At 39.7% G+C, this 16,459-nt stretch overlaps 1 protein-coding gene across 6 annotated transcripts in view; it reads left to right on the forward strand.

The window, feature by feature from the left end:
• ctbp2l (C-terminal binding protein 2, like) overlaps window positions 1-16,459 on the forward strand; it is a 164,025-nt gene that overhangs the window by 111,304 nt on the left and 36,262 nt on the right. The window contains exon 1 of one of the 6 annotated variants that reach the window (XM_057826302.1): window positions 10,113-10,435. The exons of the other annotated variants lie outside the window; for them this stretch is intronic. Coding sequence (XP_057682285.1) covers window positions 10,414-10,435 — 22 coding nt within the window. The 5' untranslated portion in view covers window positions 10,113-10,413. Of the gene's footprint in view, window positions 1-10,112; window positions 10,436-16,459 lie in introns of those variants that run through there. 6 annotated transcript variants of the gene reach the window in all.

The following is a 16,459-nucleotide window of genomic DNA, read 5'->3' on the forward strand; positions in this document are numbered from 1 at the left end:
AGTCAATTACATGCATTGACACTTATCGGCCACCAAGGGGGGGCTGGCCCCCCTAGCCCCCCCTTAAACTCAGCTTATGACATGCATATCGGACAATTTTGAAAGTTTGCTAAATTGGGGGTCTCAGAGCAGAACTTCAAGTCACCTGAGTGTTTTCCGCCATATCTAAGACTCATTAGTATTTTTGTTCAAAAGATTAAGACTAAGGAATTCAGACTTTCCTAATGGTTCCTTTACGATGATTGCACTTCGCACGCAGGTGTCAGGTGCCTGACTCCAAAACTCCTTATGTATATATTATCTGCCGCGATCCGATTGAGAACGCGCCTGAGCACAGCTGGGCTGCAGTTTCCTCGACTTAATAGCCGTGTGACAGCGCCGGGGAGGGCGGGGGGTGACGGGACGCATTGTGCGCGTTTTATTTGCCGGTGTAATCAGGGGGCCACACATTGGGAGGGTGTGGAAGTCCCTGCCAGGCCAGATGGCTCCTGTCACTCCAGAGGCGGGACTTGCTAAAAAAGAGGGGCCGGAGGTTCTAAAATGTGCCAGAGTGACCCCTGTGCCCGCCCTATTTTCCCCCAGAGTCACCACATCTGGAGTCCACCTGCGGCCGACTGGAAGACGTGGACGTGGATGTCTCTTGTTAGCGTGAATTCCGCCAGTGTTGGGGAAATATGGTTTTAGTTTTTATCAGCTTGAGTGAGTTTTAAGGCAGCCTTTGGGTTGATTCTGAGGACAAAGTGGAGGCGGGTGGGCCATTTTGCGATCCACAATTAGCAACATTTGGCATTTCCATGATTTGCATAAAGGATAGACCTTTATTTGTACATATTAGACTCACGTTTAATTCATTGCATGCCGCTGACAATGATAGACGTTCAGTTCATTTAAACTGGGATGACTGGCTGTGGATGCTCATATTTCAGTGCTGTTAACTGCCCCTCCCAATCAAAACGGATTGGACTTCTAGCGCAGTTCATGGCAGCCAATGCGTTAAGTGTCACTTGTGTAGCACAGAGAAAACTCAAGTCTCATGTTCTTGAGAATTTTAATTTCGTATATTGAGAAAAAAATACAATATTTAAATTTTTCTTATGTATTTCATGAAAAATTGCATTTACAAAAAATGTCAAAATCTGATGAATTTTGGATTGTGCTGTCAAACGATTAAAATTTTTCATCGAGTTAATCACAGCTTAAAAATTAATTAATTATAATTAATCCCAATTCAAAGCATCTCTAAAATATGCCATATTTTTCTGTAAATTATTGTTGGAATGGAAAGAGAAGACAAGGCGGATATATACATTCAGCATACTGTACATAAGTACTGTATTTGTTTATTATAACAATAAATCCACAAGATGGCATTAACATTATTAACATTTTTTCTGTGAAAGGGTTCCACGGATAGAAATGTTTAAATTCTTAAAAGATAAATGTGAGTTTGTATATTGTAACTAAATATGCGGCCGTGGCGCAGTTGGTAGCTAGAGTTGTCCCGGGACTGAAGGGTCAGTGGTTCGATTCCCGGCTACGACTGCCCACTGTCGAAGTGCCCTTGGGCAAGGCACTGAACCCTGATTTGCCTCCAATGGGTTGACGGCGCCTTGCATGGCAGCAGTCCCATTGGTGTGTGAATGTGTGCGTGAATGGGTAAATGTGTGCTAATGTAAAGCGCTTTGGGCATGGTAACCGTGCAGATAAATGCGCTATATAAGTACAGTCCATTTACCATTACTAAATATTGCCATCTAGTGTATTTGTTGAGCTAAACGAAATGTTTAAATAGAGTTTGACCAAAGTCTGAGTATTATTTTGCATAGCAATTTTGATTGGGAATGCCAGTTCTCTTTGCATTGAGCGCTTTTGTTTTTGTGAACATTGTTTTTTTTTTTGAGCGATAGATTTTTGTTGTGCTTTCAGTAAATGATACTGTAGCGACTTAACCGTTCCGCCCAAATGCATGATAAGAAGTTGGGCAACCATGACTGTCAGTGGTGGCTGCAAATCTTCTCTGCGTTGTGTTCATTACAGAGTGTCAAAAAAAGATCATCTGTCATTCTTCCCGCACGTCGCTTGCCACAATTGTTATAATTTTTGTGGAAGAGATGCCAAAGCTTTTGCAAATAAATAGCAAGATCCCGATGAATGCCTGTGTCCACTCTACTCGCTTGTCTTTGCCTCTTAGCTCTCAATATACGTAAAACGGCGCCATTGTAGTCTGCTTGCGGCAATGTGTGAGTGGGTCGTTCCGCGCATGGGTTAAATGTAGATGCCGATCGATCGGGTCCGATTACGTCATTTTCAAAGTATCGGAATTGGCAAAAAAATAACGGCCATGCCTTTTTTTAATATATATATATTTTTTAAATTAAATCGTTTTCTAAATGTATTTAACGTTACAGACATAATATGTTACACTCAGCCAGAGTCTTTAGTTTAGGCTTAGGGTACCAATAACGGCGGTAATTAATTTTTCAAAAATGTATCACGTTAAATATTTAACGCAATTAATGCATGCGTTGCACGACCCACTCACGCATTGTCGTGCTCAATCTGTAATGGCACCGTTTTACCCAGTTAGAGAGAGAAAACGCAGTGTAAAATGAGTAGAGTGAATTTTGGCAGTCTTTGGATCCTTTATAATAGGTTAAAGCCTTACAATCCCTCTCCCTACGATTAGATATATCATGGGAAGTAATGTGGGGAAGCAAGGTAGCAATTGATCGTTTTCTTAACCCCTTCTGTTATTTCCCAACGCAGAGAAGATATATGAATTGGTAGGACTACGCACAGTCATGGGTCCACTTCCCATCATGCATTTGGGTTGAATGGCTGCAGTATCATTTACTGAAAGCTCAACAAATACACTAGATGGCAAAATTTAGTCACAATATACAAAGTCACAAGTCTTTCTATCCGTGGATCCCTCTCACAGAAAGAATTTTAATAATGTAAATGCCATCTTGAGGATTTATTGTCAAAATAAACAAATACAATACTTATTTACTGTATGTTGAATGTATATATTCGTCCGAGTTTTATTCATTTTTTTCTTAATGCGTTGCCAAAATGTATATGATCGGGAAAAATTATCGGGAATGATTGGAATTGAATCGGGAGCAAAACAAAGCAATCGGATCGGGAAATATCGGGATCGGCAGATACTCAAACTAAAACGATCGGGATCGGATCGGGAGCAAAAAAACATGATCGGAACAACCCTATTCACTTATCTTTAATTTTGTGAAAAGTGACGGATGATGGTCACGTAAATGTGAAATCATGTTGGAAGTCCTGCAGTCCTTCCTCTTCTAAGGCGCGGCTGTCTGTTTCTTTTCATTAGCCGAAGTACTCCCATACTAGCGACTTTGTCTTTTTTGAGGGGGGAAAAAGCTCAGTTGTAGTTGAAGCTCCAAGCCACGGATTTCTGGCTGCATTTTTGGGACATAAAAAAAAAAGAAGGCTTATACTGTACGTATGACGGAAAATTTTAGTGGTTTTGAAACCGTGACGTTTTCATACCACGGTAAACCTTGAAACCAGTAACCGGCACATGCCTACAGCAATGCTACCTTCGCAATAACTCAAGAAATTGCATTTCCTAGCTTTCATTTCCATTATGAACTCTTCCTCCTTTATTCTTCATTGGTTTGTGTGGTGAGAAAACCATAAAGCAAAGAGGCCCTGTTGACTGAAGCTTGTTATCTCTAGCTCTGTGGAGGTGGCGCTCATTGGGAAAAGGTGCTTCATACTGGATAAAATCCACCAGCCTCTTGTGTAAATACCAGTAAATAAACCAGAAAGCGGGTCAGGTCTCGGCGCGGTCGGTCAAAGCGCCGGTCATCTTCTCGCGCTCGCTTTCTTCAAATCCCTTTAAGTGCCTTAAGCGGATTTCAGCGGACCCCACGCTAAGGCTGCCAACTTTGGGCGCTGGTAAGAAAAGGGCGCTTACAGTATAATTAGCCAAGGTCAAGGAAGAGGGCTGGCGCGGGGCGCTAAAACAAGACTCAGTCGTGCCTTCTGGCAGCTTACTTTGGAGCAAAATGTATCTCGGGCATCGCGGAAAGACTTGTTGACGTATTCAAAGTGGATTGATTTCCTAGAAAAGGCGGACGGCGGACGTTTACAGTAAAAGTACGCTCGGGCGAGATGTCAGAATTTCCCCATCTGGCCGCTATTAGCCTTAACCACCAGTCATTTGTTAAGGGTGGTGAGGCTTTACGCTCAACTGAATTTTGTACACTGCCCATGACAAGTACATGCTTGGAAAAGTGGAGGTTAAAAAAACAGAACAATTAGATATTTTGGGGGAGAAATTCCAGAATCTTTTGAACATAAAGACAAAGAGACAGCGTATTTTCTGTGATATTATAACAATATAGATTTGGTTTTCTGAGATTAAAAAAAAATTTTTTTTTAAACATTTGTATATATTACAGGGCTGCAGTTATCGAAAATTTTAATAAAGCAGTTTTCTACTGAAAATTCCATCGATTAATCGGATAAAACATTTTTTTTTAGGTAAAGACCAATCATATATATGGTGGAAAACGAGCAAACAGAGGGTCTGGTATAATTTCAGTGTGTTGATTCTGTTACTTTGTTTTAATTTATGTGAAGCGAAGCAACACGTTTTTGTGCTAAGCTAAATTAGCCACTTCATATGATTTGCTTATAAATGAGCTAGTCTTCATGTGACTTCTTCTTCGTGATGTTCGTCAGCTATTTTTTCCAGTCCGCAGTCACGGCATCGAAACTTGGAATCGAATTTTTTTTTTAATCGAACAGTTCCAGGAAAACCGGAGTTTTAGTCCCGGATCCATGCCCAACACTAATTATGAATGCGTTAAAAAAACATATTAACTCGAACAAAAACTTAACTTGTGTTGGTCTTAACAGGGAGCACTTGATTCAGCCATGTCAAATGAGTTATGCCATATTAACAGCCATTAGAGGGTAGTATATCCACCCAATCAATAAAAAGAAACACTTTCAAAACAAACCATTACAACACCACTTTAATTAAACGAATACTCGAAGCAGCAAAATTTAATTCATAGCTTTTTTCTATTCGAATAACTCGAGATAATCTGGCCAGTAGAACCGGAGTGTTCCATTCCATCCGGAGTCCCATTGATGCTCGATGCGGAACCCTAATTATGAATGCATTAAAAAAAACATAGTAACTCAAACAAAAACTTACCTTATGTTGGTCTTAACAGGGAGCAGCTGGATTCAGCCATGTTAATTAAGTTATGCCATATTCAATAAAGATGTCCGATCACATCATTTTCAAAGTATCGGAATCGGCAAAAAAAATATCAGACATGCCTTTTTTAAATATATATATTTTAATTAAATCGTTTTCTAATTGTATTTAACGTTATAGACAAAATGTCTTACATTAATCCAGAGTCTTTAGTTTTGGCTTAAAGTAGGGCTATCAAATTTATCGCGTAAACGGCGGTAATTAATTTTTTTAAAAGTAATCACGTTAAAATATTTAATGCAATTAACGCATGCGCTGCACGACCCACTCACGCATTGTCGCGTTCGATCTATAATGGCACCGTTTTACCTATATATAGAGCTAACAGGCAGCGTAAAATGAGTAGAGAAAATTTTGGCAATGCTTGGAGTCTTTTAATTGGCTAAAGCCTTAAAATCCCTCTCTCAACAATTAGAAATATCGTGGGAAGCAATGTGGGGAAGAACAGTCGTGGTTGATCTTTTCCTGAACACCCTTTGTTACTTCCCAACGCAGAGAAGATATATCAATTGGTGCCACTACGCACAGTCATGGTTGCACTTACCATCATGCATTTGGGCAGAACAGTTAAATGGCTACAGTATCATTTACTGAAAGCTCAACAAATACACTAGATGGCGATATTTAGTCACAATATACAAAGTCACATTTATCCTTTAAGAATTACAAGTCTTTCTATCCGTCGATCCCTCTCACAGAAAGAATGTTAATAATGTAAATGCCATCTTGAGGATTTATTGTCATAATAAACAAATACAGTACGTATGTACTGTATGTTGAATGTACATATTCATCCGAGTTTTATTCATTTTTTTCTTAATGCATTGCCAAAATGTATATGATCGGGAAAAATTATCGGGAATGATTGGAATTAAATCGGGAGCAAAAAAAAAAAGCAATCGGATCGGGAAACGATCGGGATCGGATCGGAGCAAAAAAACATTATCGGAAAAACCCTAATAATTATGAATGCATTAAAAAAAAAAAAACATCAACTCAAACAAAAACTTACCTTATGTTGGTCTTAACAGGAAGCAGCTGGATTCAGCCATGTTGATTAAGTTATGCCATATTCACTGTTGGCACTAGAGGGTAGTGTATCCACCAAATCAATAAAAATAAATGCAAACACTTTCAAAACAAACCATTACAACGCCACTTTAATTAAACGAATACTCAAAGCAGCAAAATTTGATAGCTTTCATAGCTTTTTTCTAATCGAATTACTCGAGTTAATCGATTAATCGTTGCAGCACTAATGTGAAATATCCTAAAATTCTAGAGCTGAAACGAATACTCGAGCAACTCGAGTTTAAAAACGGATCCGAGGAATCGTGTTATTTTGCCAGTTCGAAGCATCACGTTTTGCCCGGACTACTTTTAATGCGGGACGACGCGCTGACGTCACGTGCGTAGAGGAAGAAGCAATAATTTTTTTTTTACAACTTACCGCAGCCGACAGCCTCTACAAAATACGCCGAAGTTGCCTCCATTGCTGATTTCAATTATTATTATTAGTAGTAGTTTTTGTTTTATTTTTGTTTTATTTATTTATTTTTATTCTGTGATTAAATGCGATCTTTTGTCTTCGTTTCTACGTTGTGTTGATTTAAATGTGATTTTTATGATCTTCATGTGATGTAAAGCACTTTGAATTGCCTTGTGTTGAATTGTGCTATATAAATAAATTTGCCTTGCCTTGCCTTCCCTTGAAAACTACGCACGCAGGATGGTAGTGTGGTAGCAGGTAGTGTCCGATGCGTCTCATAGATATCGCATGCATTTAGGACTAGATGCGAAATGACAGACTCGACCGCGTATGGGCAGCGTTAGTAAACAGCCGCCATCTTTAAGCAGTAGACTTCTCATCGCTAATAAATATAACGTTACTGTCACTCGCTAACGTAAGGTTAGCCCTTCGGAGGGCTAGGTTTCTATTGATTATGACCACTGTCGGTGCGTGGCTAACATGTCTTACATACAGGCTTTATTTAATCTGTAAAAACACAGCGCTGTAGAGTGATGAGGGTGTAAAATTAAAACATAATAAAGCTAACTGTCAGTTTTAGCTCAGTAGTCATTGCTGAATAAATCACCAAGTAGCACTGGTCCCTAATGTGCTCCAATACAGCAGGTATCATACATTTATTTTGAACACTGCAAAAATTCAAAATCCTATCAGTACTTACAATTTAGACTAACTTAAAACTAGTGATGCACGATAATACATTTTTCAACCGATACCGATAACCGATAATTTCCTTCTCGTTCCAACCGATAATCGATAATGTCAAGCTGATAATTCTATTAAAACATTTATGTAAATTTTTAAAGTAAACACAGGAGAAAATATTACTGGGCAAAATTATAATTTATTATATTATTATTTATTATATCGGCATATCGGCGGTGCTGAATTGGACAAAATTGCTTTGGTTGTGCACATTTGGAGGCTAACTCAAGTATTTAATTATTGGATTGCATTATCGGTTGAATTTTTTAATATCTGGAATATCTGTGTGACGTCATAATTGCCATTATCGGCCAATAATTATCGGTAACCGATATTATCGTGCATCTTTACTTAACACTAGAACTTAAAAATTGCTTGACACAAATGGAAATTAAATTGAAACACGTGGGAAAAACACGTAGCTTTCAAGTGATGTGTGTTATCAAGCGTAATTACATTTTTAGGTAAGAAATATGTTTTTTTTAATAAAATCTAGAAGTTTTTTGAGTGAAAGCAGTGAATTTTTTTTTCTAGTCACATCTTAGATGCAATGGCGTACCGCAAGCAACATGTGACTTCCGCTCATTAATATTCATGGCATTAGCTACAGTTGCTAAGCAAGGACAAGCTACCATTTGTCCCTAATAGGAAATGAATGGAAATCGTGTACGAAGGAGATGTTTACAGCGCTAAACCTACCAATTCTCTCCGAAAATGATGTGCCTGGTGCCAAATTGACTGGCATAGATGTGGAAGAACATAAAAATGTTCAGTTAAAGAGATGGCGTCAGTGTCGAAGGCTGAAAAAGACGGAAAAAAAAACGAGCCGACCTAAGCATAGCTTTAGCTTTTTTTTTATCGACGCGACTGACAATGACATTCTCCGGTTTCAACAAGCTATCCTTTACCATCAGCCCTGTCTTTCTCAAATATCCTCTGGTTGTCCTACGTCTCTTACCGTTCTTGGGGGTAATTTAGTTAGCTTTGTGTAGCGATCGCAAATGCTACTCAGTGACAGCCAACGAACACTTTTAATTTTTTCATTGATAACACATCTTAATCCTATAATTTATTTACACTTCCCCCTTACTAAAGTTGTTTTTTTATATATATAACAGAAACGGTAACAGTGGCAGTCAGATACCGTTGTAATTTTTTTCAGGTCATTCATTGTCAGACAGAAGCAGTACGGCACAACGTTACGCTAAAAAAATAAAGTAAAAATATAAAAATGGCTTACCTCTTTGTCCTCTGAAAGACCATGCCAACCCAACATAATGTTTACTGCATATGAAACTTGAATGGATTCGCCGAGCTGGTGTTAAAGTCCACGCAAGTTGATTCGGTTTTCACATTTTTTCCTCCTGAGTTTTTGGTTTCCGGCAGGGGTGCTCAAAGTTTTTTGCTCCAAGATCTACTTTTAACTGAGACAACCTCCCGCGATCTACCTTAAGAGCAACATATGACGTTATGTTGCTCACAAAACACAAATAACTGTGTACGTTTAAAAAAATATAAATAAAAAATGGACGGTAAATTATGTTTGCTCACATAACATAATTAACTATGTACATTAAAAAAAAAAAAAAAAAACATAACATAATTAACTATGTACATTTTAAAAAAAAAAAAATTTTTTTTGGGGGGGGGGGTGCTGCGAGCTTCCCACACTAGCGTTGTGATCGACTGGTCGATCGCGATCGACGTAATGGCCACCCCTGGTTTCCGGGAACATATGAAGAAAACATCCTTCATGGTCGTAATGTCTAGAGTCGTTTCTACAAGTTCCAAAAAAACAATGCGTGATCGGCATGTTCGTTTTTGAAAGATTACCTGGTGAAAAGTAGCACTTTTCACGTTGGGTCTATGCGAGGGCGGGTCTATAATGTCCCACTTCGGCTTTACTTCCGCTTTACGATGCGACGTCACGGTTTAAAATAGCCTGCGTGCGGTACGCCATTGTTGGCTGTTTTCAACAATGTACATCGAAAATAAAGACATTGATTGACTGAAAATGGTTCAATATTGGATTAAATGTCTTTTTCTCTCAAGTATATTTATAATTGCTCTTTACCTAAAAAAAAATGTTTTATCCGATTACTCGATTAATCGATAGAATTTTCAGTCGATTACTCGATTACTAAAATATTCGATAGCTGCAGCCCTATAAAATTCATTCACTGGCTGCCACTGACAGCCATAGATGTCAATGAGTGATAAACTCATTCACAGTAGAAGGATGAAAAGAGCTTTTTTTCCCCTTTAGTGTATTGATGTTCTGTGAGATCATCGTTATCGTCAGCCTTGTATCGCGTATTGTATCGTGAGCTAGTTCAAAGTGTTACTATTGCATTTACTGATGATCCAATTTCCAACGTCTCCCTAATTAGTGGACCTCGCCATATTTATTTTCACTTCACAAGCACCTTTGATACAAAAAGAATCCAAAAAAGCCTTCAATTTGACTTCCTTGATGTGCCACTATTCTCGCTGTCGATATGGAAAAAAGACAGCAGAGGAGGAAACCAAATAACCGGGAGGGAGAGGGGTGTGTGAGTGCGTGCGTATTAGGGGAGGGGTGTGAGCAGTCCAGATCCGAAATAAAACATACCCCAAAAAGCGACGAGAGGAAGAATAAGGAGGGAGGGATGGATGGAGGGACTGCGCCGCCGGAGCGCGTCCAGACCCGATGTGGCGGGTAGCGATGAATAAACGGAGCGCCGCCGCTTGACAAGCAAGCCATTGGGGATTTTTTATTCCTCAAAAGGACTAGAATTGCCTCTTCTTTCCTCAAACTGAAGATGATGAAGTGATCCCTCGGACCGGTCTTTGGATTATCCACTTTTGGGGTGGATTTTTTATTCCCCCCTCGCCCGCCATGCGACGTTTATAAGCGCAAGGAAGAATGTGGCGGCAACATTTTCCAGGCAAGCGGCATGTTTCCTGTTTTCTGGATGTCTAATAAAGTCTGGCAGGTCGAACGGAACGGGGGGAGAAGCTCGGGTGTGCATCGGGGGCGGAGAGGCGGGTCACCGTGTTGTCATCCCCGCGCGCTCACTTCCTGGGTAGTAACTTGGCGGCGCTGTTGACATTGGCTTTTGTTCCGCTTTCCCCAAAACAGCGCGTCGTTTCTTAGCGCCGGGTGGGGCGCAGCGTGGGACAGGCGGCCTTTGTGTGCCACTTTTTTTTTCGAGGGGGGGTGGCGACTGGCAACAAAGAACGCTGGCTCACTCCCGAAAAGCACACGCGGTGACCTCGCGCTGCCACCGGCTGACGGAGGCTTTTCTGCTGTAAATGAGTCACCGGCCAGACGGGAGGGACAAACTGGGGCCGAATAAAGGTGGAAATACCACCATGCTGTTATGTGTGAGGATGGATGTGTGTGCTTGACCCCTGTGCACATCTGTGTGTTATACTAAATCCTCACATAGTGGGATATTAGCCAAGAATGTGTGTGTTGTGCCCAGTGTTTTCAAGGCGGTGCGTCAAGGCCACTTGTTCAATGGGAGACCAGAAGATAAAAATACTAAAAAAAAAAAAAAAGTGATATGTACTTGAGCTAAAATATTTTTTTCCAGAAATGATTAGTTTTACAACAACAACAAAATTCTAGGAAAGGTTTTGACTTTTTTTCCCCCCAAGATTCTCGGATTTGCTGTATTCCATTAAATTTCAATCAACTACAATGAAATAATAGAAAAAAGCAACCATATTTATCACCATAGTTTTGACCTCTGTGACCTTTTACCCTTTCTCTTCTCATCATCTCACCTACCCTGCAAATTTGAGTTCACTTGATACAAATTAGACTGTTTATCGTGAAATTTCTTCTCTGGCCTCTGTGACCTTTGATCTCCTGACCCGAAAATTTAATTAGTCATGTGAAAAAATTAGGACACCCCATTTCATAACTGAGAAATGTTCATATATCCATGTCTGATCTTGTTTCTCTTTATCTCTGGAAAAGAAAGTGATTTAATTGCAGGTAAACAACTAAAATTAACATTGTGTTACTCATTAAACCAAATATATATTAAAAAATGCATATTCTAACTGAGGAAAAAGTTAGGACACCCTACCACCTAACAGCTAGTGTAATCTCCTTTAGCTTAATTAACTTGAGTCAGACACATTTTTAGGGCTGCAGCTATCGATTATTTAAGTAGTCGATTAATCGATGAACCAGTTAGTTCGAATAATCGAGTAATCAAATAAGGAGCATGAAAAATTAAAATACCTAAACTGAGCCTCAAACGGTATAAAAAAAATAAATAAATGAGGATCTATGTACAACAAAAGAACAATTGGCTAACTTACATAGCAAAAGTCCGCTAGCTTAAGTGCTATAAAATGCTAACATTTTTCCCCCCAATGGTTTTAACTAATGGTTCTGACTCATATTCGCACAAAAAAAAACAGCTAAATATACATATAAACAAAATTACGAATGCATTAAAAAACTTTAGCCCAAACAAAAACTTAGCTTACATTGATTTTAACAGGGGGCAGTTGTATTCAGCCATGTGAAATGAGGCAGACCAGAGGGCAGTGTATCCACCCTAATCAATAAACTAAATGTAAACTCTTTCCAAATAAACCATTAAAACGCCACTTTAATTAAACAAATACTCGAAGCAACAAATTTTAATTCGAATTTTTTTTTCTAATCGAATACTCGAGTTAATCGATTAATCGTTGCAGCACTACACTTTTTGTAGCCATCTACCAGTCTTTGACATCGGTCTGAAGAAAGTTTGCCCCACTCCTCAGCGCAGAATACTTTCCGATTTGAGATGTTTGAGGGGTTTCTAGCATGTACAACCCGTTTCAAGTCACCACAAAGCATAAAGATCTGGGCTTTGACTCGACCATTCCAGGACTCTCCATTTCATCCTTTTCAGCCAGTCCTTGGTGGATCAACTGGTATATTTTGGGTCATTGTCATGATGCAGGGTCTAGTTTAATTTTTTTCACAGATGATCTCACATGTTCCTCAGGCACCCTCTGATCCACGATAGAATTCATGGTGGATTCTATGGTGGTGAGCTGGTCAGGTCCTGCTGTAGCAAAGCATCCCCAAACCATGACACTTCCACCTCCATGCTTCACAGTTGGTATGAGGTTCTTTTCCTGGAATGCCCTATTAGTCTATTGGGTTTACGCCAAACATGTCCTCTGTTCTGGTGTCCAAATAATTCAATTTTAGGTTCATCTGTCCAAAGAACATTATACCAGAAGTCCTGATCTTTGTCTACATTCAATCTGGCATACTTAAGTCTGGCCTTCATTTTCTTCTTGGAGAGCAACAGTTTCCTCCTTGCACACTTCCCATGAAGGTTAAACTGAAGTTTCTGTCTGATTATACAGGCATGCACTTTCACATCAACAGTAGCAAGAGGCTGCTGTAGGTCCCGTGATGACATTTTAGGGTTTTTGGAGACTTCTTTTAGCATCTTGCGGTCTGCTTTTGGGGTGAACTTGCTTGGACGGCCAGACCTGGGCATGTTGGCAGTTGTTCTGAATGTCCTCCACTTGTAGACTATTTTCCGTACAGTGGAATGGCTGATTGTATATTCTTTTCAGATCTTTTGAAATCTCTTACCAGACTCATAAGAGTTTACAATTTTCTTTCTGAAGGCCTCAGACAGCTCCTTTGTTCTCACCATGGTGTTTTCTCTCACTTCAACAGTCAGGGGCACACCAAACTATGAGTTGGAACCTCTTAGTATCTCACGATACGATACGATTTGTGATACAAAGCTTACGATAACGATGATCTCACGATATGGCAATACATTGGTCAGGAAATCCTAAGATATTCTACAAAACAACTAATAAACAGAAAAATAAACGGAAAAAAGTTTGTCATTAGTAGACATCCAATCCATTTGAACTGGTAGGGTCGCTGCCATTCCTCCCACTTCAAACGGATTGAACGTCTATGACCGTCAGCAGCAGACAATGCTAGGCAACATGGTAATTTGAGGGCATTTGAGGTCATTACCTGTTGATTTTCAATCACTCCCTGTTTATTTTGGGGCATCTCATGAATCACTTCCTGTTGGTCTTGGGTTACAGAATAGGAAGTGACCCGTGAATCTCCCAAATGAATAGGCAGTGACCCAAACTCAACAGGGAGTGACCTGTAAATGCCCTAAATCGAACAGTAAGTGACCTATAAATGGCCTGAAAATTGGAAAGAGTGACTGTGAATGCTCTGGTTTCGAATGAATGAACGTTCGTTCGACCCTCCAAGTCTAAATGGATTGGGCGTCGAGTGCCATCAGTGGCAGCCAATAGAGTTAACTAAGACACTATTATGGTGGAACATTTTGATAGCAACTTGTTGGTTCCTTTTTTTTCCTTTTTAATATTGACACCTTTTAAACGATATCTCGATTCTTGGCAGGAGCTTGTCGATAACCTTTTGGGATACAAAGTATCATGATTAGAGCTGAAACGAATACTCGAGCAACTCGGGTAACTCGAGTTTAAAAACTGATCCGAGTAATTTTATTCACCTCGAGTAATCGTTTATTTTGACAGCTCTAAGCATTACGTTTTGCTCGGACTACTTTTAATGCGGGACAACGCGCTGTCACGTGCGTAGAGGAAGAACAAAAAAAAACATCAGCCGACAGCCGCTACAAACGACACCGACGTTGCTAAATACTAACCCGCACGATGCTACGTTGATAGTAGGTAGCGTCTGATGAGTCTCATTGAGATCACATGTATGTTGAACTAGATGCGAAATGACAGACTCGGCCGCGTCTGGGCAGCGTTAGTAAACATCCGCCATCTTAAAGCAGTAGAGCGCTAAGCGCTAATAAAAAGCGCTAAGCGCTAATAAATAAGATTAACGTTGTTGTCACTAGCTCACGTAACGTTAGCCCTGCGGAGGGCTAGGTTTCTATTAATTATGACCACTGTTGATGCGTGGCTAACGTGTCTTACATACAGGCTTTAACATAACATAGCGTTGTGGAGTGATGAGGGTGTAAAATAAAAACTCAATAATGCTAACTATCAATTTTAGCTCAGTAGTCATTGCTGGATAAAACACCAAGTAGCACTGGTCCCTAATGTGCTCCAATACAGCTTGTATCATACATTTATTTTGAACACTGCAAAAACTCAAAATCCTATCAGGACTTACAGTTTAGAATAACTTAAAACTTAACGAGAACTTAAAAATGGCTTGACACAAATAGAAATTCAATTGAAACGTGGGAAAAAATCCTAACTTTTAAGTGATGTGTGTTATCAAGTGTAACGGCATTTTTAGGTATATATGTGTGTGTATATATGTATATATATATATATATATATATATATATATATACATATATATTATTTTTTTAATAAGATCTAAAGGCTTTTTGAGTGAAAGCAGTGAATTAGTCTTTTTTTTAAATTCTAGTTACATCTGAGATGCAATTGTTGGCTGTTTTCAACAATATACATCGAAAATAAAGACATTGATTGACTGAAAATGGTTCAAGATTAGATGAAATGTCTTGTTTTCTCATGTATATTTATAATGGCTCTTCACCTAAAAATATATTTGTTTTATACGATTACTCAATTAATCGATAGAATTTTCAGTCGATTACTAGATTACTAAAATATTCGATAGCTGCAGCCCTAATCACGATATATCACCATTTCGGTATTTTGTCACAGCCCTACACCAAACTAAATGTGAGGTCGATATACGTATTTATGACGCTGATGGATGTGTAATGTAATGTAATGTGTAACCGGGAGTGGCTGGCAGTGAATGATAGCTACCAACGTTTCCAGTCAAAATGGATTGGACTTCCATTGCCATCAATGACACTGAAATATGAACATTGACTGCGTACCGATTTTGTGATGGTGTTAGTTGTCGACTTGAGTAGTTGGCCAACCGCCTGTAGTCGGTGGTGGCCACCTGCAATCAGCAGCTAGGGGTTGCTAGGTAACCGCCGGCAGCAGATGAAGATAATACGATGGGAGAGTTTGTCTACTGGTAAATGTGTTTTCCCTCCCCTCCTGGTTGTTCTCCGCCCGCCCACCAAACAGCCACCGACACCCCCCCCCCCCCCCCCCTCGCGGTGGTAGGAAAAGGCCGGCCACATAATGGAAACTCTGGCCTCATCTGCTGCTGCTGTATGGGGCTGCCAGACTCTGACTAAGTGCTGCTGGCTCCACCAAAGGTGGCAACAGTGATCTTCCCACTTTGATTCCGTGCCTATTTGTCTACATGAGGTTTAGACGCGAGTTTAGGGCCCCAAATAACTTTTGTTCTACTAGTCAAGACTGAACTTTTAGGGTCTTGTCCTGGTCTTGAACAGACTGTGGATTTTCTGTCTAAACCAGCACTTCAACTTCATTCATGTCATTTTAAGAAAAAGCACTGGGTAAAAAACAAATGTATTGAATCACACTAAAATTCTGCTATTACTGCCACGGTAACGATATCAAATATACCTCTTTATGTACAATAAAATCTGGACCTTTTGGAATTTCTCACATTTCTGCATAAAATCACCATCAAATGTGATCTGATATTTGTCAAAATCACACAGATGTAAAAACACTGTCTGGTTTAACTAAAACCACCCAAACATTTAGAGATTTTCATATTTTAAAGCAGTAGTTTATAGTATGCAAACAATTACAGAAGGGGGAAAGATAAGTAAGTGAACCATCACATTTAATATTTTGTACCCACCCCTCCACCCCCACCCCTTTGGCAGCAATAACTTCAACCAGACGCTTCCTGTAGCTGCAGCTCAGTCTGGCACATCAGTCAGGACTAATCTTAGCCTATTCTTCTCTACAAAACCGCTGTTGTTTAGTCAGATTCCTGGGATTTCTGACATGAATCGCTGTCTTCAGGTCATGCCACAGCATCTCAATGGGGTTCAAGTCTGGACTTTGACTTGGCCACACCAGAACGTGTA

The sequence above is a fragment of the Corythoichthys intestinalis genome, chromosome 21 (genome assembly GCF_030265065.1).
Source record: "Corythoichthys intestinalis isolate RoL2023-P3 chromosome 21, ASM3026506v1, whole genome shotgun sequence".
Classification (NCBI taxonomy): domain Eukaryota; kingdom Metazoa; phylum Chordata; class Actinopteri; order Syngnathiformes; family Syngnathidae; genus Corythoichthys; species Corythoichthys intestinalis.